Raw genomic sequence first — 23016 nt, forward strand, 5'->3', positions numbered from 1 at the left:
GACACGGACAGTTATTAGAATTAATTAACGCAGACAATCCTTTCAAAAAAAAAAACCTTCTTTATAATCCAGTTTTTATTCTACTCAAAACAGAGAGAAATGGAAACAAACAAAAAAAGAAATCGAAATGAATATGGAAAGAAGCTAAGGAAAAAAAAGAAGGTAAAACGTGCTAAGAGAACAAAACTGGTTGCAAATGGCAAGCAAAATGCAACCAGTGCCCAAAGAGGACAGACAAGGTTTTCTTTTCCTCTCTCTCTCTCTCTGCTTGTATCAAAAAAAGGGATATGGACCGACATTTTTCACATCATTTTTACCGGCATTTCTATTGGAAAAAAATTGAAAAACGAGGTGGAGAAGCATGAATCTCGTGATCATTGGAACGCATCGAGGCAATAGTCGGTCGTTTCAGGACCTACTATAAAACCAACCTCACCAATTTTCGAGATCATTTGCGTTTTTTTTTCCACCATCAGCGAAACGACCAGAGAACTTCGCATAACCCACTTTTAATGCTCGGATTCGCGTTTCCAACTAAATAAACGACTACACCGAAACCGAAACTTGTCACGCCAAGTCCGGTATCTACCACGAAAATCGAAAGATAACATATATAGAGCAAGCAAGCTGTTGTGGATGGACATTAGAAAATTTTTTCCAAGTGGATTATATTTTGAAGCAGCTGAACAACATGCCGACATGATCGACGTCCTCCCGAGAACATGAAGAAAACGTCGGTGAAGCGCCAGAGTTTCCACGGTTTAATCGAATCACTTTTACCGAAAATGTTGATCAAGTTCTCCGGGGGATAACTTTGAGCACAAGTTCTGTTGTGAATCTCTGAAAAATTCGCCGTGATTATTTCCCATTGGAAGTAGTTTGGTTTGGTTGGATAAGCACTGGAGACATGAGGGATTCGCCGCACTATAACAATCGCCATTCGAACACGATTGGGCGTGGTATATCGGCGCACGGCCGGTCATCTTCAGAGAGGTCCCTGGTGTCTACGAGGACTCTGGACCCTGATGGCGGGTCGAGGACTTTGCCGAGTCGCCTCCACTCGAAGACGAGGTCGATGTCTTCTTTCGTCGAGGAACCTGATGTTGCACCTTCGAAAAGGAAGACGAAGCTTATCGTCGCCTTGGGTGTCACGTTACCTGTTCTTGCTTGTATAATAGGTGAGTACTTTTGTTGCATGTATTACAGTTAATTTGTATGTTTATGTTAATCCGGTTATTATTATGCATAATCGCCGACCCTTTTGGTAAGTTTGATAAATTTTCCCGAATTTATCACTTTTAACGGAGATTATAAGCATCGTTGGTAAACAGAAAAAGGTGTTTAAGGTGTGTTTTTCAGCATTTCTGTAAATTCTGTAGTTATAAATGTAGTACAAATCTAACTGTAGTTACTGTAGTAAACAGTAGTTACAGTAGTAAAAAACTGTAGTCCTCCAAATCTCATTTTAGATTCCGAATTCTGTATTCTAAAATAGTTATTTGAAATCATAGGTCTCAAAAAGCGCTTTGGCTCTGGGTCCTCCGAAATTGTTACGACGGCGCTAATATTTTGAGACTATTGCTATTGAATCTGGAAGGTATATCCCACAGTTCTAAATACAGTACTCTCTCTCTCTCTCTATAACGATGTTTTTTTGTATAATTTAATAGCTTTTTTTAATCTTAAATAGCTATTTTCTCAAAATGGTCGGAGAGCCACGTCGAAAAGCTCCGAGGGTCACATTTGACCCGCGAATTGAATATCCCCTCCTGTTTTAATGGTTCACGCGCATTAAAGCGGAAGAAACATCGTATTAACCGATATTTCACTGTATCCGATTATTTTATGAGTGGGCGCAAGTTATCAAAATTATCAATTATTCCTTAAATTATTGAGAAATTTATTCCTCGGATAAAAAAGAAAGGTAGAATGTGAAAAAATATGATCGAACTTTTTTATACGCGTAAAATTAGAAAGTAATATTCAAAGTCGAAGATAGATGACGCTAACAAACAAAACAAATTTATTTAGGCGCATGCAAAATCGAAACTTAAATTGACTCGAAGTGAAACAAAATTTGTTTATTGATCAAAATAAAAATTAAAAATTATATTAACCGATATTTGACTGCACCAAACTTCTCTATAATTGAATTCAACTGCGATGAATTTGATCAAAAGCAATAACATAATACGTACTTTCTCCAAAAAGAGGCAAACATATTTCTATAATATTCATTAATTCAGAATTTAATGTTTTAAGTCAACGACAGAGAGTGCTAGTAAAACTAATTTTTTTTCTGGCAGCGAATCAACATATTTTTGATCGCTCTTTCGATTTCTTAACCAAATTGCTCATAATTTTTACGCATGATTACTGGCATGGGCCCCCATATCCTGGAGAAGGGTTGCCCAGGCTGGGATCTTTGGCGGGCTTCTAAGCCTGTGACTTCTCACGGAGACCCTTCTATAGTGAATGTGTAGCATGAAAAAACAAAAAATGATGGTAATTATCCCGCCATTGCTGGAGAGAGAGAGAGGGGCCATGATTACTGATTACTTGAATAACATATGTTTGAGAAGTTTCGAAATTCTCCTTATTTACCCACGGTGAAAGTGTGCATTACCCACATTTACCCACTCTCCCCACCTACGATGAAGAAAATCAGACGTAGGTAATCGATTTGTTTCGGGAGAGAGTGAGAAGGAAAACGCGTTTAAAATGCAAACATTTCCATCTGGAAGGCAATCGATCGAGCCCCTTAACACAAAAAGTTGAATATTTACAAAAATTCCCTTTTGGAGTTCTTAATGCTAAAAACATCTAAGTTATACTGAATGTGGCCTCTAAAATTCAATAATAAACATAAAACGATATGGAAATGGGAATTCAGAAATATTCAAGGCACAAAAAAGGCATTTTTTTTAAAAAAAACTGAAAATTTACAAAAAAGGAATTTATGACATTTTGCCCGAACTTCCGGGCTTCAATCATAATCTTAAAATAATATAAAATTTTCTGTGTACGTGCGCGTGCGTGTGTGTGTTCTCTATACATATCTACAATTTTAGATCGATCGCCACCAAATTTTGTATATACACCAAACGGGACCCGACTTGAACGATAGGCTACTTTAAAGGTTCGTCAGAGCAGGGCAAATGCCCGAAATGGGCGAAAAATTGTCGGGCAACAATGGTTTCTGGGCCTCAACAATCACTTTCGGAATGTTTATTTTAGTTTCCGTGGTTCCCTAGCAATGCGTTTCAGACAGGTATATGCCTTTATAATGTTTTGCCACTTTTTTAATCCTCCCTGTAATGAGTGCTTTTTTGAATAGACGTAATAATCATCATCAGCATCACTTTGAGGGTCAGGCAAATGGTATTGAATTCTCGATTTTTCAAGTATTGAGTTCACTTAGAGATACGAAGCCCAGAAAATTAAATATGAAGTAATTAGCCGGACCTACTTCTTTTGAATTGGATATCCATACAATAACATTGATTTCAACTTTTTATTTATATCTTCTCAAGCATGGAAATTAATTTCTCCATATTGTCTTTTAATATTCAACTGCATAAATTCATATAGTTTAGGATGTTTTAAAATTAATTATGGGCCCGTAAAGTACATCGAAGAAATTCCACAGCTTTAACTAAGTATTTTTGGAAGCTGAAACAATCAGATGGGTACCTTGAAGTCCAAGGTGGGCGGGGGGGGGAAGAATCGCCTTACCTATCAACCCTGAAAAAAGGAAAAAAAAATGCAGGGTGTTTCAAAAAGAATCAACCGATTTGAAATGCGCATATTACGAAATATAATGAACACATAGACACTTAAGATTAATTTTATATTACATGGGTAATCATAAAGTTATTATACAAACCATTAAAGGTGCTCAATATATCCACCTGGGAATGCACGGCATATGTCTATGCGGTAGTCAAATTCGTCCCAAACTTTTGCGAGCATGTTTGCATCCACTGCTGTTGTTATGCGTATTTTCAGTTCGACTAATGTAGCTGGAAGGAGAGGCATATAAACGTAGTCTTTTATAAACCCCCACAAGAAGAAATCGCGCACTGTGAGTTCCGGCGATCTTGGAGGCCAGTGGTGTTTAACTGAATCGTCAGGTCCCGTACTGCCGATCCATTGCATTTTTCATTACTTTACTAAATTGATTTATTTATTTATCGTTGTATGTGGAAGGCCTTGCAAAGCTCTTTCTTCATTTTGCTGCAGTGGCCGCGGAGTCCCTGGGAAATGCCACGAGGGTCTAAAGGGCTTCACGGACCACCGATTAGGAACCACTGCTCTACTGCATAAGCTTTAAACTTGAAACTAAAAAAGTAATAAAACGAAAAGGAAAAAAAAACACTCTTCTGCATTATTATTGTGAAATGCATTAATGGGGTAAGAATGGTAACGAGAGTAAGCATTCTAAAAATCATTGTTGAGAAGATAAAGAAACCATTGTCGCCGGAAATTTCGGACTTTTGTCAAGCGTTGATAAAGTTTTAAATCAGCCCAAAGTCAAAGAACTTGAAAAGAAAAATGGTTTCTTGACTTCAACAATGGTTTTAAAGACTTTTACTTTCTTTACAAATGCTCTCAAACAACAAATCTCCCAACAATGTTGATCTTTTCATGCTGCTGTAACTAAATTTCTTCTTCTGCATTTCTTTCTAGTATAGAGAAAACTCACTGCAAGTCAGGGTATTCCCACCTGCAAAACATGAATCATCAAAATTATTTCAAGATTTCCTCAAATCGCGTGTCTTTTCCTCTCGAATGGATCTATTAAAACACTCACATCGATAAATAACGCAGAAGAAACAGAGCCAAGAGACGATTTTGGAGGGTGAAAAGTGTGAAAATGTGGAATTAGGAATATTTTTAGTAGTATAATCTCGCGCAAAAATGGTGGGTGGATGATGATCTAGTTCACGCGCTACGAATAAATCAACGAAAAAAAAAAAAAAATTAAAAACACAGTGAAGCTGGTTTCCGGCCGTTGACCAATGAGGTCATCGTCTTCGTGTCCTAACCACAACTGCAGAAAAAAAAAAGACGTATCACGTATCTCAAATATAACCACGTGTTGTGTAGATAAACATGGCGCGGTCAAGTTACACACCTTGTCGCAAAAACGGCCCTGTTTTGCTGCTTTTTTTCGCGAGTTTTTCTCGATTTACCGTCATTTTAGCGGTCTATTGTCTTTAGGATGTCGAAACGGTAATTACCGTCGTTTCCTTGCTGACCTAAGGCGATAGGGAAAGAGGGAAAAATGTATTTTTCAAGGGGAAAAAACAATTAATATTAAGACTATAAGAGCTTCCTCGTGAAGGATTTCGAATTGTATTGACCCTCATTGTCTTTTCTGTCTTGTTTTGTTATCTTAATTGACTATTTTCTTCCTTTTAAGACAAGTTATGAATGTCTATAGTTGGACCAATTATTGCCGGATTATCCGCTGAAATGATTCGGCGAACAATGGTATTGATATTGCCGCGTGTAATGAATGCGGTTAACTCGTATAAATCTTCTTTAACTACCCTTGCGACACGAATCGAAATCATTTTCTACACAGTCGAGTCCCGTTGATGTGAGTTCACATGGTGTTCGAAAGCGTTTACAAATGGTACTTCGGCGACATCACCATTCGAACATTTTCACAAACTGCCCAGCTCCAGAGATATTGACATCCTTGGCTGGAAAGTCACAATCATTCCTTTTAAAGAAAATCTGATAAAACGCTCGTTTCACCCTTGAAATGGTCTTAAGGCAGCATCATGGCCCCCTCAAGCAAAATGATATTATGGAGCCTGTACAAAGGCGGCTTGAGCGAGGGAGCGGTGCACCCGGGCGACAGGTTGTTAGGAGCAGCAGCTTGGGCTTTTATTGGGTACCAGGGCCGTCTTAAGAGCATCATGGGCCCCCCGGGCTAAGTGATTTTTCTAAGGCCCTACCAGTCAAATTCTTGAAAATTTCAACGAGATCTCATTTTTGTGAGGGCCCTCTTATTTTGAAGCCCCCGGGCCGTCCACATGGCATCACGCTTTCGAGCCATACTTTGACAACGGAGGTGTTGAGCAAACTTGAGAAAAAAGACAGGGCCTCAGACAGTAATACCAGAAACAATAACGTGTTCTATCATAAGGGGCAGGTGGTGGGCATTTTGGTGCTCCCAAACAGTGATTTTTCCAGAACAGTCAAACAAACGCAAAGGAAATAATTCGGCTTCTCGCTTGCCCGGTCCTTGGAGCGCCAGAAACGTCTTTGAAATACAGTTGCGTGAGTTACAATTCAAGACAGATATGCATTTTAAGTAATGATGGCTGGCTCATCAAAAATGCTCTTTTGTGGCACAATCAGAAATGGCAAAATAATTCCGGGCGGGGGAAAAAAAGAAATTAGACAACTTTGCTTTGAAAACGAAACATTTTCCTTAAAAGCAGGACGTATGGCCATGTTTATTTTCTCGGTAAACAGTGGCGTGAAGCTTTCTTCTACAAACAAAATAGGTTTAATAGGTTTATCCCAAGATCCCCTTGTCAACCTCCCGCCACGGTCGTCTTAAGGGACAGCACATGAGGCTTTGCACCCGGGCGGCGGGTCAGCTCGAACCGCCATGTACAGGCCCAGGGGTGGTACTTATTTTCGAAAATTATAGTACGGTGGAACCTCGTTCATACGATGTGTAAGAGGTCGGGTCAAAACGTCGTGTATAAATTCGTCGGTCGCACAACAGAGACTTCTTTACAAAAAAATGACTCCCCCCCTCCTCCAACAGACATATATAAATATTATGCAATTGAATGTGTTTAAATGCATCTCAAATTCTGTTACAAAATATTATTTCAATCATACTCAAGGGAAAGAAAAAAAAATTCAATTCTTTTAAAATCGCATTTCAAATTGCTTAGAGCAGCGTTTCTCAACCTATGGTCCGTGGACCAGAAGTGGTCCGTGACGATTGTGCAGGTGGTCCGCAGGCAGACTTGATATGTGGGCATCGGGCTGGACTCCCCGTTGACGGCACAGTGGTGGTCGGCTGAAGTTGTTTTTCTGCGGTTTTCCGGCTTCGAGGCGCGAATGCAAAGCCGCAAGTAGGTACTCTTAATGCAGCTTTGCGCGAATGCGAGCCCGTTACCCATTCAGAAAGTTTCTCCGCAAAGAGCAGGCAGACCTACAACACGATGATGGCATAACATGAAAATGCAAGCGTTTCCATATTTACTTCAGAAAATGGAAGGCAGATGGCAGCATGAACACGAAACAAGCGCAACTTTATAACATAAATACGTTAGGTCCACACTCAGAACACACATTCCGGCATGTGCCGATTCGTTAGAGATTCCGAAGAGGAATGTGTACGAGAGGTGCATGGGCCATTCAAATATTACGTAAGCAGATTTTCAGCCATTTTGACCCCCCCACCCCTCCCTTCCCCGTCAGCAAAATTTCATCAGTAGCTTAGAATATTTCATATCTTCAAAAAGGGGTGGTTGATGGCGTAAGCAACCTTCAAACCCCCCTCCCCCTCCGTCATCAAAAGTCAGCAAATCCGAAACCCCCTCCCCCCTCGATGCTGACGTGATACTTGAATGACCCCTAAGTAGTGGTAGGCAGACTTGATAATTTTTGTTATAATTGAATAAAAAATTATCGATTGTGAAACTGATATTGGTAATATCTTCTTGGATTGAGAAATCAAAAACCAGACTCAATCTTGGGGTGACGATATTTCATCAAGAAAAATACGGGGAATTGCGATCATATTCACAGGAATATCGTTAATTGTTGCAAAAACACGCAATTCTCAATGAAATTGCCAATTAATTACCGCTGAGGTAACTGAAATTAAGGATATTATTGCAAATCGCAGTAAAAAAATACTTCACGAAAAAAGCCTTAAAATCTAGTGATTACATTTCATTAAGAAAAAAAAGGAAAATTGAGATCACACTCGAATGCGGCAAAATACGTTACAAAATCACCAGCTATTGCTGAAATTATTGAAAAATCACCAATAGTGAGAGAGTATGGAAATTGCAGTTGAAATGCAGTTCCTCCAAAAAAAGTATGATAAATATTTATATTTATAGTCATAATTATCATAACGGTGCATATAAAGTTATGTGAAAATTATCTGCATTCATAATTTTAATGAATATAATATTAAAATGAGGGAGAGAAAGAGAGAGCTTCGTTGAAAGAACGGGACAATTGTATGCAAAAGTCGGTCCAACCAAAAGCGCATGATTTGCCCGTAAAATACGGGACATAAGCTCGCACTATTCATAGTGGTCCGTAGAAATGTTTCAGACAGTTTAGGGGTCCTTGGGTTTAAAAAGGTTGAGAAATGCTGGCTTAGAGACATAAAATTGGTAAAACATTGCCTTTGCTTTGGAAAATTTCCCATCTCGCACTCTCATGTTTCTGGCAGCAGATGATCTGCAACCAGCAGCTCGGTCATTGAATGTCTGTTATTGGCAGACCTGTACCCCTCAGAATGCTTACAATGAACTTTCCCATTGTAAGCATTCGTCATTTTCCCGCTCTCTGGGGATAAGGCTGGAATCATTGGAACAAAAAAAAAATTTTTGAAAGGATGGCCGTCTTTCAAACAATTAAAACCCGTTTCTTTGAGTCTCACCACCTCTGCAAAAACAAGCCATAAATAAATCAATTAAGTATCAACTCTAAATAGTCATCGGTCAGCTCAATGACTATTTTCGTATACGTAAAATAATCACCTTTAAAGCGTATGGCTTTTGCGGCGGCAATATGCAAGAACTGTTTCAACAACGCGTTTTCATTGTCTACAAAAATTGCGCTCATTTTATGGATATAAAATGACGTTTTTCAAAAAGATGTAGTGTTCGAGTCGAAGTGGGAAAACGCGAATAATTGTGGTTTTTGCGTCGAATAAATGAATTATTCCAACATTAAAATGTGTAGAAACCAATGGCAACCGAAACCAAACGTCGTATGAATGTCAAAGTCGTATAACTGAGCGATGTATAAACGAGGATCCACTGTACCAAATATAATTATCATGGAGCCAGACAATGCCTGTATAGGCTCGCGAGTTAAGACGGGCCTAGAGATGATCGTCATTTCCTTAAAAAACCAGATAATATTTTTTTTTTCAAACCAAGCACAGCTCAACCTCAGGTATATCACCATTTATGGGGGATTTACTACCTAAAAAAAAAAAATATATAGTGAGACCCGATAATATGTGAAGAACTGGTCTCTCCCATCAAGACCGTCTTAAGAGCATCGTGGGGCCCGCTGATTTCTCTGAGGCCCTACCTGGCGAATTCTTAAGCATTTCAACCAGTTCTAATTTTTGTGAGGCCCCTCTTGAGGTGGCCCCCGAACTGTGCCCGGGTGGGTCCATGTGTTAGGACAGCACTGGTGTTCATTAGTAACAGAATGAAGAGGACTGATCTAATGTGTAATTTCATTAAGAAAGGCTTTGGTTCAAACACTGTGATAAGACACATTAAAAAGAAGAATTTGACTTATGTAGACAAATGTTGTTATTCAGGACAGAAGGGGGGGGGGTGAAAGAATTCGAAATATACTCTTCTCATGAGCCCCCCTCCCCCGGCCATACCCGGGTGGGCCCATGCGTTAAGACGGCAAAACTATCTCCCGTTAATAACGGGACATAGTGACTGTTACTACACAATAAGTTGCCAACCTGGACACATCATTGCTGGAAAACAGATGTTTTTCAGAATTTTACCTCATATTTTCTCACCAAGCCAGCTCACGACACCTGTTTTTATTTGTATCTGTGGCTCGACTATGCATGTCGGAGTTATCATGCTAATAATCATTATTAATGAGATAATCCAGAGATTGAAGAAACCTTCGACGGTTTGCATCCGAAACTCAAGCAATGTCTGGATTTCCCCGCGAGGAAAATCCGGAAATGAAGGGACAGCAGCCATCACGGCCATTTACAAGCACAATTATCGGCTACCACTACGTGAATGATAATCATCAAGTGATGAAGATGGATCATGTTGGTACGATGTAATGATCATTCGATATTAACGATTTGTCTTGTAGGAAAATAAACCGAAAATATCTCTGTGTGTTTAGAAGGAGATGAAATTGAGTTTCGCTATCCTCGATGGCTTGACGAATAAGTGATTAAAAAAAGAAAAAATGCATGTAATCTCTAGGCTTTTGACACTCATATGCCAGTTAGGCATATTAAGTCAATGTTGGCCTGCATGCGTCATTACCTGTCGTCAGCTATTTGTCACCTCACGAATGAGTGGCCACGCGTTGAGAGCAGAGCGGCCTCTGCTGTCGCTGTAACGGTTTGTTAAGCTCACTAATCGGAATTTTCACACCTTCTTTCACGTTGCGAAGATTCCCTATTATAATGCCTACTAAGAAAATATGCTAGTCTTCAATTTGAGAGAAGAAAAGATGATTCAAGAAAATATGCTAGAGAGTCACGAGAATATTTTCACAGTCACGAGAATATTTTCACAGTCACGAGCATTTGCCACGTAATAGAGCTCCTTTGAAATACCATGCCATTCGCAATTTTTGAGCGAAAATGTGTCGTCAGTATTATCGCTATAGTCCAAGACAGCGGTTCTTTTTTTTTTTTTGACCCACGGAGCCCTTTCCATTATATAATTACTATAGCGGAGCCCCGTAGGCCTATTTTTTATTTATTCATCAAAGTTACTGACTTATTTTTATTATTCAAAAATATTAATAATTATTTTTTTCAAATTTACTGTTTTTTTTTTAATTTCCCTCGAGCGGCCGCGAAGCCTCTGGGAGTTCACACGGAGCCCTTAGGACTCCGCGGAGCACCGGTTGAGAACCGCTGGTCCAAGGGTTCTTAACTTTTATTCCGTCGTGACAGATAATCAACAACACTGTCAGCTTCACGCCCCAATGGGGGATGTGGCGCGTGGCCGACCTTGCCCTGGTCGACGTCTAACATTTCCTGTTTCTTGGAATCGATTCCACAGCCTTGCAACAACACTTCTGGCGACTCCAACAGCGACACTACGTTGTGTTTGCCCGGATTCCAGTCTGCCTATAACACGCCATGCCATGGATTCCGGTAGATCACGTTGTTGAGACATCCTCAAGTCACCTTGTCTCAAAAAAAATACTGCGCAATCGAATTTCACAGTTATGGCAGTAAAACACGTTTCTGCAACATCCTGATTTCTGCCCTTTTTCTGGTTTTTGACGTCATGAACTTTGATTTGCATATGAAGTTTTCTTCTTCCGTTTCCTGCTAGGCTTTAAATTAGGGATGATTCATTTTATGTTACTTATCGGTATACATCTTTGCGTAATTTTGTTAAAACCATGTGCTCCCCTAATTGTTTTGAGCAGTGTAGTTTGAATCGTGACCCATAGCTCAAGATCCCGTGACTATTAGTGTATTTGAACTACCCATCTCGAAAGCCCTGTGGATTAGAGGTTTAGGTCGTGACCCCACAGCTAAAGAATTCCTGCTATAGCCAAACGCTGTTCCGTATCCTGCTCTTTTTTCCGACGATTAGGAGTCAAATGGAGTGGCAAACCAGCTCTTTTGTTAGAGATGGAGGTGAACCATTCCGCTCTCCTTTATAGGCGAATTACATCAAAAGTGACATGCCGGGAAAAACGAGGTTTAAAAAGAATCATAGTGTGCATTCGCTAATTCAATGGATATTTATAATAAAGAAGTGAATTCAGAATCTTGTGATTCTAATTTGCCGGCATGCTGGTCTCCCTCGATGTTTCTGGTCATGTCGGCTAATGCGGGGGAATACGGTGTTTCAGGATGAAGAGTCTTTCCTATGCACTCCTGTATAAGTGTATCTGAAATTGACGAACTTCCCAGAATCTCCTATGCCTTCATTTCACGCAAATTAAGCCGAGGCCTACAGAATGAGACCAGTCCAGTTGATTTCCATACCATTGGCGAGATTTGAACTCGACCTCTAGAGCACAACTGCAATCTCCCAGACGTTAAGTTTTATCTTGAATGCTTTATTCATTTTCCATTACTTCAAGACAACAGTGTGGTAGTTCATTTACTGAAATATTTTCCAATTTCTGGTTTTATGTACGCAGTGTAAGTTCAATTTTTAAGTCCAATCATATGTTATTAAGGCATATATCTTTTCGTGTGATTCGTACAGGCATAACGGCGTGGGCAGTGACGACGGATGTCTTGAGGATAACCCCTGCGAGAAACAACGGGCCATCTAACGGGGTGTTCGGATCCAGAAGTCGAACCAAAGTAAGTTTTAGACATTTAATGTATCGATTTATCATTTGTATGCATTCGCAAGTTTTAAGACTTCCACATCATCCCCTTGAATTGTAGCGTTGAAGATTTCATCACATCCGTACTTTGGATATCACTTTGCGTATTAAAAACCGACGCGAAAATGTCACTGAAGCACCACACACATGTTTACATTGCAATCTACTTTAGATCCTTTTCTGCTCAACTGTCCCCTTACATTCATTGCTTGGTGTACTGATCCAATTATTTCTGTCCCATTCACTACCTACTCCAAGACATGAAACTAAATAATAAGTAAGTGTTCATCTTCATCAACTGATTTGCATATAAACCTCTAAGGCCGCGTTACCTTTGGGGGGCCCCCGTCCCCGCCTTCTGGAGAGAAAGAACTTTTTGCCAGGGTATGTGGAAGCCCCTCCTCCTGCCAAGGATTTCTACAGGCCTTCCAAAAAAATTAAAAGGACAAAACACAACAAGATTCATGCCGTCCTCAAGAATATTGTTCTGCCCCAGCCTCTCCCATTCAAGGCAAGTTTTGGCAATGGGATTACCCTTGCCAAACACCAGCATTTCCCAAAGTGGGTAATATCAGCCTTTGGGAGAGGGTTGAGGCTACAGATATAACATCGGGGGGCAGGGGAAGGACAATGGCACAAAAATCTTCGGAGAAGGGAGGGGGGGGGGTTGTGTTATGAAAATAAATTTTAGAAACTCTACCCTAAGCAGGTGACATCATCCTACGGGGATGGGAAAAAATTATTAGAGCCAGTAATAGCTGTAAATGTAGTAGACAAGCTAGAACAGTGATTCCCAAGTGGTATGCCGTTGCCTCCCATGGGGATCTCACGAGATATTTCAGACATAAAATTATATTGAACGAAGTAATAAGGACGTGAAAGTCCCAGCCAGTGTGTCGCGGCATTAAGGTGTACCACCAAAGTATTTTGAGATCGGGCATACCTTGAGTTATTTGAAATTCCTAAGGATGCAGCAAACACGGAAAGTTTGAAAATCTGATGTATACGTTCGCTTAAAAATTAGGTATCTTCATCATTACTCTAGTCGTGAGCACAGACAGTACCAATCATCAGATGAAGAGCACCCATATGATTAAAAGGATATTGCTAATTCTTGAATAGGATATTTACTTGAGAAGTTGGTCGATACCTCGAGAGTACTAAACCAGACAAAAGCATCGAGCAAACATATTGAAGATGTTTGACCTCTATAGAGTCACATTTACGATCGAGGCGCTGAAAAATAAACGAGAATGGAAAGGGCAGTAAGAGCTAGGCTGACCATATTTCCTCGCGAGATACGGGAAATTGGGATTCTAAATACAGGAAAATACGGGACATAGCCAATTATCGCCAAAAATGACGCCAAAACCAAACAAAGTTGCCAAATATTGTTGAAATTACGGAAAAATTACAATGGCGAGCAATGATGCGTTACTGCAAATTGCAGTGGATTAAAATGTATTCCACGAAGAAAAACGTTCACCAAGACAAAAATGTGGGAGATTAATATTCTCATTTATAGTTGTAATTATCATAAAATAATTTATTAGTTGAAAAATAATGACAATCTTTGACTACAATAAAGAATAAAAATTCAAGTAGGCTTCGTGTAAAATACGGGAAAAACCGGAGCACTTTTGCCAAAAAGTCGGGGCGGGCAAAAAAACAAAAAATACCGGGGCACTCCCGGGAAATACGGGACATATGCAGTGCCATCTTAACGCATGAGTCCACCCGGGCACGGCCCGGGGGCCTCAAGAGAAAAGGAGCCTCACAAAAATAAGATCCGGTAAAAAATTTCTAGAATTTACCAGTAAGGGCCTCAGAAAAACCACTTGGCCCAGGGGCCCCCGATGCTCTTAAGACGGCCCTGGACATATGGTCACCCTAGTAAGAGCCAAATAAGCCTGGCATAGTCTGGAGTACAATGTTTATAATCATTCATTACAATGCTAATTGTGTACGTAAACTGCTCATAATAACCATTAGAACCAGACCATTGCCACACCAATCTCACGATCCCAGACGGTGTAGCACGTCTCTTGTGAATTACCGCTGTTCTAACTGACCGATCTGTCAAAACGGTGGACAAATTCGAGGCCATAATTTCTCGTAATATATGCAAAGAAAAAGAATCTCATCGGCTGCGGGGGTTTTAGAACCAATTTTTTTAGTCTTTTTTGATTCTAATCTCGAACCAGGTTGGTCTGGAATGAGTTTCCAATTTGCACGCGTTTATTCCGGCTTCAAACGCATGGATGACTGGAAGGTGCTGTGTGTGGGTAATAAGACATACATACATACATAACCACATGTTTCTGTTATTTCTGTCTGTCCCATAAAAGGGCATCCGCGTTACACCGATGGGTGCCCAACGAATCGAGACGCGATTCCCTTCGAGCGAAATATTTCACGCTGTACGAGAAACTGATTAATTTCCCACCGCAAATATGTCTGCCGTGAATAAGAATTGGCCTGAGAGTAATTGCGAACTATAATACACTCGCCCAGACAAAGATACAAAAAATTAGGCCCTTTTGGTGACATTTTTATATGCAAATTAGTGAAGTCTAGTGGACCACTGGAACCTGATTATCATGTCTTGAGAGAAAGACTAGGAGACCTTAACGTGTTTGGAGTCTGAACCCAAACATTTTCTTTTTTTTGGGAGGGGGGGGGGTGCCTCCTTCAGCCCCGATTTTAAATGTTTGGGGATGGGCTGACGTCGAATCCAAAAAAGTTATGTAAGATTGCAGTATGTAAAGAAAGGCAGAAAAAGTATGTGCTCTTAAAACAGAAATAAATAAAAATCCATATGCAGTGAAAGAAGTAATTTCAGAATTCATGGAAGAAATAATTTCGGAATTTCCGATCCAATAAAAACACTAAAATAAAGGAAAGAAAATGATTTCTAAAATTCATGAAAGAAAATGATTTCTAAAATTCATGAAAGAAAATGATTTCTAAAATTCATGAAAGAAAATGATTTCTAAAATTCATGAAAGAAAATGATTTCTAAAATTCATGAAAGAAAATGATTTCTAAAATTCATGAAAGAAAATGATTTCTAAAATTCATGAAAGAAAAAATTAAGAATTCGGGAAAGACAGATTTAAGAATTCATGAAAAAGAAGGATTTAAGAATTCGTGAAAAGAAGTATTTAAGAATTCATGAAAGAAACATTCAAGAATTCACATTAAAGAAAAATTTAAAAATTCACAAAAGAAATGATTTCCAAACTGATATAAAAATTAATACCGGTATTCAATGAAAGAGCAAATTTCATAATTGATAGAAAAGTTAATATTTAATGAAAGAAATAATTTTTCAATTGAGAAAGAAAATCATTTTCGAATAGACGAAAAAAGATTTCAGAACTAATAAAAAATGTTTATTTAATGAAATGAGTAGTTTCACAGAATTAATTAAAATTGATATTTAATGAAAGAAATAATTTCAGAATTAATGAAAATTGATAAGTAATGAAAAAATAATACCAGAACTCATGAAAAAATTAATACCAGAATTTATGATAGAATTAATACCAGAATTGAGAATTAATGAAACTGTGAAAAAGTTTGGAAAAGGGGTCCTTGTTCGATTTGGGGCTCCGGGCCCTGTTGACCCACTATTTAAGATGTCACTGGAGATGGAAAGTGGTTTTTAGTATTTTACTTCAACTATATCTCAACGTTAAAATCGTGCAAAAAAATGTAAAAAAATAGAAGTAACTCGGTTTTATATATTAAAAAAAACCCTCAGGGGCCATTCAAGTATTACAAGGCATTATTAAGCAGATTTTCAGCCATTTTTGACCCCCCCCCCTCCTGCCAGCCCCCCCTCCGCCCCGTCAGCAAAATTTCGTCAGTGGCATAGAATATTTCATATCTTCAAAAAGAGGTGGTTGATGACGTAAGCAACCTTCAAACCCCCCTCCCCCACTTGTCATCAAAAGTCAGCATTTCCGAAACCCCCCCCCCCTCATTGCTGACGTAATACTTGAATGACCCCTTACGCGCAAGAATTGAAAATTTTTAATTAGCCCAATGAATGGCAACGAGTACCATAACGGTATCGCTATGTTACCATCATGAACTCCACCACCAATCTCCCACGATTCATTTCACAAGATACCAAAACGGTAAAAAAAAAAGCCAAAAAATGTCACTGTAACTGTTGTACGACGATGATTAACGCTCAACAACCTGCAGATGTGACCGCAACACTCCTTCTGACTTCCATCGGGTCACTTTCGATCGCCATGTGTGTGTGTAATTATGAAACCAATACGGAACAAGGTTAATTTGATTGACAACGTAATTAACGGACTTGGACATTATACAAAGAATGAGGTCGTATCGATGATAAGATCGTATCGGACAGTCAATTGAAATCATGGCTGTCCGGGTTTCTTTTCCTATCGGTTAAACAAATAAATTGTTTCTTGTAATGGCTAAGCATAAAAATAGTCTTTCTATAGGAGACATAAAAACACTATAAAAGCGTGACTCAAAATTTGGAGGAGGCTCTATTTATACGTTACCGTAATCAAACTCATTATCCACTAATGTTCTTGTTTATGTTTGTTAATGTCTCAGTTTTTGAATTTTTTTCGCGATTTCTAGCAGCAGTTTCGTTCAACGAAGTTGAATAATACATTTTGTTGGGTATTCATGTGTTCTCTTAGTAATGAGTAATTGTACTCAATTGTAATGGTTTGAAATGGGGTTTTAATGATTCTTTCTTCAACTAAGGCTTTCGGTACGAGTAAGGGTTAAACTAACTAACCTAACTCAAATGGTTACATACAATAAACGCAAATCAGTAAAAAGACATTTTTTTTAGCAGTCAGTTTTGGCTGAGGTGTGTAAAGGGTAAACGAAAGCGTGCCGCTTTAAGGCAATCAACCCTTCAAATGAAAGTATGCTGAAAACGTGAGCGACTCTTCCTCCATCCGCCACAAAGAGCAACAGGCCTACAACAATACAATCATGACACTCCACTCATAGTTGGAAAAAATGATGGCAGATGACTGAATTGCACATAACAAGCATTATACAGAAATAAATTTCCCGCTAGGTTCACAACACATATACGCACAGCTTCCAGCATAGGCCCAGGTATTCTTCGACAACCTCCGCTTATATCTTTTCATTGAGACAGAGCGGTGGGCCATGATCTGCTTAGGAGGTGGTCTATGACCTTGTTAAGTTTATTGCCATCTTACCTCCAAAGAGGTGGCTGTGTTCAGGGCCGCAACTAGATGCTTGGTCACCCGGGGCAAGCGCGCGTTTTGACGCCCCCCCCCCCCCTGCAATGTTGAAGGAGAGGTTTCAGAATGAAATTTGCGCTCCCCTCGGATCCAGCGCCCGGGGCACGAGACCTGCCTGTTCCCCCCTAGTTGCAGCCCTTTCTATGTTAAAATTACTTTAAATGAAGCTTAACGCTAAATTTACGCGTTTTGCATGTTATGTGTCCAGGTGCCGCGGTCTATCTTTCAAATCGTAATGGAGAAACTGACGATTGTGGTGATTATTTTTCTTAATGAAGGGTTTGCTCGTGGGTGTAGCGTGCGAACTTCCTCAAAAATTGTGAATCGCATCTGCTTGAAATTAAATCGAAATGAAGAAATTCTTTTACGTCTTGAAAACAATGGCCGCTACGTATGCATCAAACAACTTCGCTATAAAGTACGTGCGAAAGTGGAAACTTCGTGGGAAAAAAAGAAACAGTGTAATAAAATGTTTATTTTTCTAGGTTGTGAAAGCTGTTCTAGTTCAAAAAACAAATGAGGCATACGAAAGGGAAAAAAGGTTGGTTTTGCAACAAACAGATGACAACACGTAACGTGACGTGACGTGTATACAATAATTCGTTTTGCATTTATGCGTGAATATCTTTTCTCTCTTCCCCAGGGTAATGACGGTCTACAACAGAGGAGCGACGCCGGAGTAGACGTCTTCTCTCTGACGAGGGCTGGCACCTCGCGCAGCACACCTCTGCCCGACAACCGTTTCCGGCAGCCGACGTCGACGAGAGACGTGACGTCCCATACGAAGACAATGATGACAACTCGCGCGTCACCGGAAACAACCACAACAATGGCGACTGTACCCAGTACCAGCGTGGTTCCCATACTCGCTTCCGATTTCCTGAGGAGGCTCGTGTCTGAGACCGGCATGCAGAAGAAGAAGACGGCAGAGTTCGTGGTCTTCGCGCCAATACCAGATCACGACATACTCGGTTCCAACAAGAAGAAGAAGCCTGACTCCATGAAGAAAAGCAAACTCCACGAAGAGAAGACTCTGATAGACGACCACATGGATCTGGTTGCTGAAGAGAGTATCAACTCTGAGGAACTGTCACAAGAAATCGTGTCGACCTATTCCGGTAGCTTAAACTCCCAGGACATGTCCTCAATGACTAGCCAAGAACGAGCTGGTAAAGTATCGAGTCAGAAAAGGTCTAAGTCACCAATGAAATTCCATTTCACTAGTCCTAGGAGCATCGAAGAAGTCGACGTCGATAGGTATTCTAGCAGCGGCTTGAATTTCAAGGAGAAGAGTTTCCAAACAGCTCGGTCTCCTTACCCGAGTTCACCACACTTGCCGATTTTGGAAAAGCCTGGGGGTTCACTGTTCAAAGGGCCTTTGATCCATACGCATTTACCAAAGAACCAACCAGTTCTTGGTCCGGATCTAAGAACGAAAGTTCACGGTCTTCCACCAGGGTATCCTTCAAAGCAATTCCAAAGACCAGAGTCGATTCATCAAGAGCTTCAACTCGATCAAAGGTTTAGCTCTCATGTAGCTGAACAGCTTGGTGACGCTCACACGGCTGCTATTCTGTCAAAACCACCAATTCATCAGAGCAGTAGAGTATCCAGTCAACAGGACTATCATACATCTCACATTGACCAAACTTTGCCACTGCCCGGCGAGCCTCAATATTTCGCTCCACCGCCACAGAACTTCCACACCAAAGCCTCGTACAGCGGCGGTGCACAGCCCCCTCCTCTCAGTGCCTACGAGAACATCGCACAGTCATCCGTGAACTCCGACTCACCGTTCGAGACTCACCACCACCATCATCACCATCACCACCATAACAACAATAATAACAACATAAACGACGGGTTCGAAGATCCGGGCCTTGTCAACGGCCCACCGACGAACGACGCCGACAGGTTCGGCACAGTGAGCTTCGGAGGTGGTGCCGCGCCCAAAGGTATCACCCTACAGATCGGTGGTGGTGGAGGCGGCGGCGGACTGACCGGCCTGCTTCCAATTGGCGCCCTGGGTGTCGCGAGGGGCGTCCTTGCTTCTCTACTGCCAAGACAAAACACGGGACTTAAGAGCAAAGTCTTCGTCGGTCTCGAAGTTGGTAGGGGAGGTGGTTTCTCGGTAGGGCTGGGCTAGACCTTCAACCTTTCAGATACTCTTGAAGAGATCTGCAGTATTTGGAACACTAATTTGTGATACATATCTTTTCATCTGTGATGTCAAACCAAATTCAAAAGGCGAAAGGAACAGTTAACGGGACAGGTGCCCGAATAGTCTTGTCGAAATAAAGGAGGACATATGTGATATGCGAGATTAAAGTATCCAAGGATGACAAAAAGTCCAATTACATTTCCAAAGTGTCTACATGCGGGTTGCTAGTTAAGTCATTCTTCCAGAGCATCGCGAACTGCTGCTCAGTCGGAGATGAAACGCTTATCCGTCAGTGTCTTTTCAATAGACCAAAGACATGATAGTCACAAGGGGGAGGTGTCACCTGACTGTTATCTTGGTGTTCAAATCCATAAAATATCAATTAATTCGGTGCAGATTAACTTTTGCTGCGTTTCCCGTGTGTGGGCCAAGCACTGTCTTAGAACTTGAGCGCATTTTGTGACATTTTTCTTGGCTTCTATGGAGTGTGACATCCAACATGACCTTGCACAATATTCACTTAGCAACAATTAATGCCGTGTCTAGCAGGGGGGGCAGTGCCGTCTTAACGCACGGGTTTACCCGGGCACGGCCCGGAGCCTCAAGAGAAGAGGGGGCCTCAGAAAAATGACAATTAGTAGAATTTTTCGAGAATTTGCCAAGTAGGGCCTCAGAAAAATCACTTGGCCCGGGGGGTCTGTGATGCTCTTAAGACGGCCCTGGGGGGCCGTCTAAAACTAATACCCAGGACCCATCTAAAACAGCATCATGGTCCCTCGAGCAAAGTAATAATATTATAGGGCCCCTTTTACCATACTGGAATTACCAACTTACATACGTTTCAAAGTCCTTGCACCAAATTTCATTATCGTGAGTCCCACTATGCACCCTCGGATCCGAGTGGGCCAATCCGTTAAGACAGCTCTCTCTGGAGTTACCTCTTCCTTCTTCCATTCGGAAATTAGTGAAACGACACTTCCCTTATTAATTGATAATTACCCTACGTAAAAAAAACACCCCCATTCACCTAAAAAATTTCCGAACGTACGTCAGACCTCTGTCACCGGACTTATATCTTCCAGTCCCTGAAAAAAAAATGCTCTATGCACACAGTATTAAAAAGCGGTTATGTCTTGGTTGGAAAAGAAGTTCTACTTTGCTGGTATAGTGACGCCATCTGCTGGAAACACGCGTGAGTGATGTTGCCAAGGGTGCGCGTTCATGCGTCCTCATTTCAAAGTTTCGGAATCTGTTTAACCCTATGCTCAACTGATGTTTCTCTAACCACGGCCCACCACAAGGGGGGGGGGGCTGACAGTTCTCATAATTTTTTGCTTTTTCACGATATAAATTAACTATACAAGGGCCCCGTGAAAAGTCTGACGGGGGGCCCGCAAACGATCCCAGCCTAGGGGCTCCGCTCCAGGCTGTGGGAGCCATGCCTTTAACTGACCAAGTGTTGCTACAAATATCAAACCATACCCTGCCGCCACCTCTTGATCAGCCCCGTCAAATGTGAAAGTTGTTAGCATCGCTATTTATGTTTCTTTTGAACAACAGATATAATTTCGTATTTCTTGTTTTGTGTATGTATATGAGAAATTTCTGATATAAATATGGAACCATTGTTGTCATTCGTCCCTCAGATATGTACATATTAATTATCATGTTTGTTCGAAATTTTGTTCAATCAATTTCAGGTGAATTTACAGAAATTTTCGATGGGAAAAAAACACATAAATTTTCTGGAATTCGCCAAAATAAATATTATTGCGATGCCGTCGTGGAATTTTCTGTGTAATAATAATCGATGCAATAAAGCTTCTATCAATTTGTCTTTTCTATTGCCTTATACTTTAGTTTCAAAATTAACAAACATCCAGAAAATGCATTTATCGAAAGGATAAGTTTTTTTTTTCTGAAAATGCTACAGTAAATATCACGAAAGAATTGTGGAAAAAATTAACATTGTTTAGGAACATTTGTTATAAAAATCCTAAAAGCATTGTTGGGAAAATAAACATTGTTCAGGAACGCATTTGTGATTAAAAATTCTAAAAGCATCGTTGGGAAAATAAGCATTGTTCAGGAACGCATTTGTGATAAAAATCCTAAAAGCATTGTTGGGAAAATATTGTTCAGGAACGCATTTGTGATAAAAATCCTAAAAGCATTGTTGGGAAAATATTGTTCAGGAACGCATTTGGGATAAAAATCCTAAAAGCATTGTTGGGAAAATATTGTTCAGGAACGCATTTGTGATAAAAATCCTAAAAGCATTGTTGGGAATTATAAACATCAATGTTCAGAAACGGTATGGGAAACATATCGAAAGTCCTAATAAAAAAAAACATTGTTTAGGAACAGTACTGTAAAAATCCCGAAAGCATTGTTGGAAAAATAAACGCTGTTCAGGAACGGTAAGGGTAAAAATCTCGAAAGTCCTTATTGAAAAATAAACATTTTACAGGAATGGTATTGGTAACATACCCAAAAATCCTTATTTTTAAAATAATTGCTCTCAGGAACGGTATACAGGACCCGACTTTGCCACGAGGAAAACCTGAGCAAAACCGGAATGAGGGGAAGAAATAGCGTCACCCTGAGCAGATGCCCCACTCGCCCATGTGGAAATTGGGTCCCTGACTGTATGGTAAACATACGGAAAATTCTCGTTGAAAAGTTGATAATCAATAATCAGGAATGAGTATGCTGAACATCCCGGAAATCCTTATTGTTCTCGAACGGCGTGGTAAACGTCTCCAAGTCTTTGTAGGAAAAATAAATATTGGTAAACACCAAGAACATCCCGAAAATCCTTTGTTTAGGAACGGCACTTTAAACACGTCCCAAAAGTCCTTGTTGAAAAGATGAACGTTGTTTGTGAATCTTTCTACGAATGTACAGTGCACCAATGGTGGGAAAGAATTTCTCCAGCTGGGAGGCTAAATATCTCAAAATCAGAATTCTCACGCCTCTCCAGCATACAATTTGTTTCAGCGTGAAACTTATTCTTTATCATTGATCTTATTCAGGATTTCAGACGTTCCGTGTTTTCGGGATTTTACCGTAGGCGTACCATATTTAACAAAATATGAGCGCCACTTTTTTAGCGTATCGCAAGCGCTGGCATCACAAAACTAAAGCTAAAAAAATACAATAGAAACCTGCTCAATTTTTGTTTATACACGCCCACGACAGATGTCGCCACCATATATTCGTAAGGTTTCTTTTTTATTATTATTGATTTTTCTCTTGAATTTT

At 40.3% G+C, this 23016-nt stretch overlaps 1 protein-coding gene across 1 annotated transcript; it reads left to right on the top strand.

The window, feature by feature from the left end:
• Positions 1 to 229: 229 nt before the first annotated feature.
• LOC149078316 (uncharacterized) lies at positions 230 to 21589 on the top strand. The gene is made up of 3 exons (XM_089241961.1): positions 230 to 1178; positions 12189 to 12289; positions 18235 to 21589. Exons 1-3 carry the CDS (start codon positions 908 to 910, stop codon positions 19735 to 19737), a joined length of 1875 nt encoding a protein of 624 aa, XP_089098087.1. The 5' UTR covers positions 230 to 907; the 3' UTR covers positions 19738 to 21589.
• The last annotated feature ends 1427 nt before the right edge of the window (positions 21590 to 23016 follow it).

The sequence above is a fragment of the Pholcus phalangioides genome, unplaced genomic scaffold (assembly GCF_987345545.1).
Source record: "Pholcus phalangioides strain wild (caught in Gottingen) unplaced genomic scaffold, Ppha-v1.0 ptg000014l_1, whole genome shotgun sequence".
NCBI lineage: Eukaryota > Metazoa > Arthropoda > Arachnida > Araneae > Pholcidae > Pholcus > Pholcus phalangioides.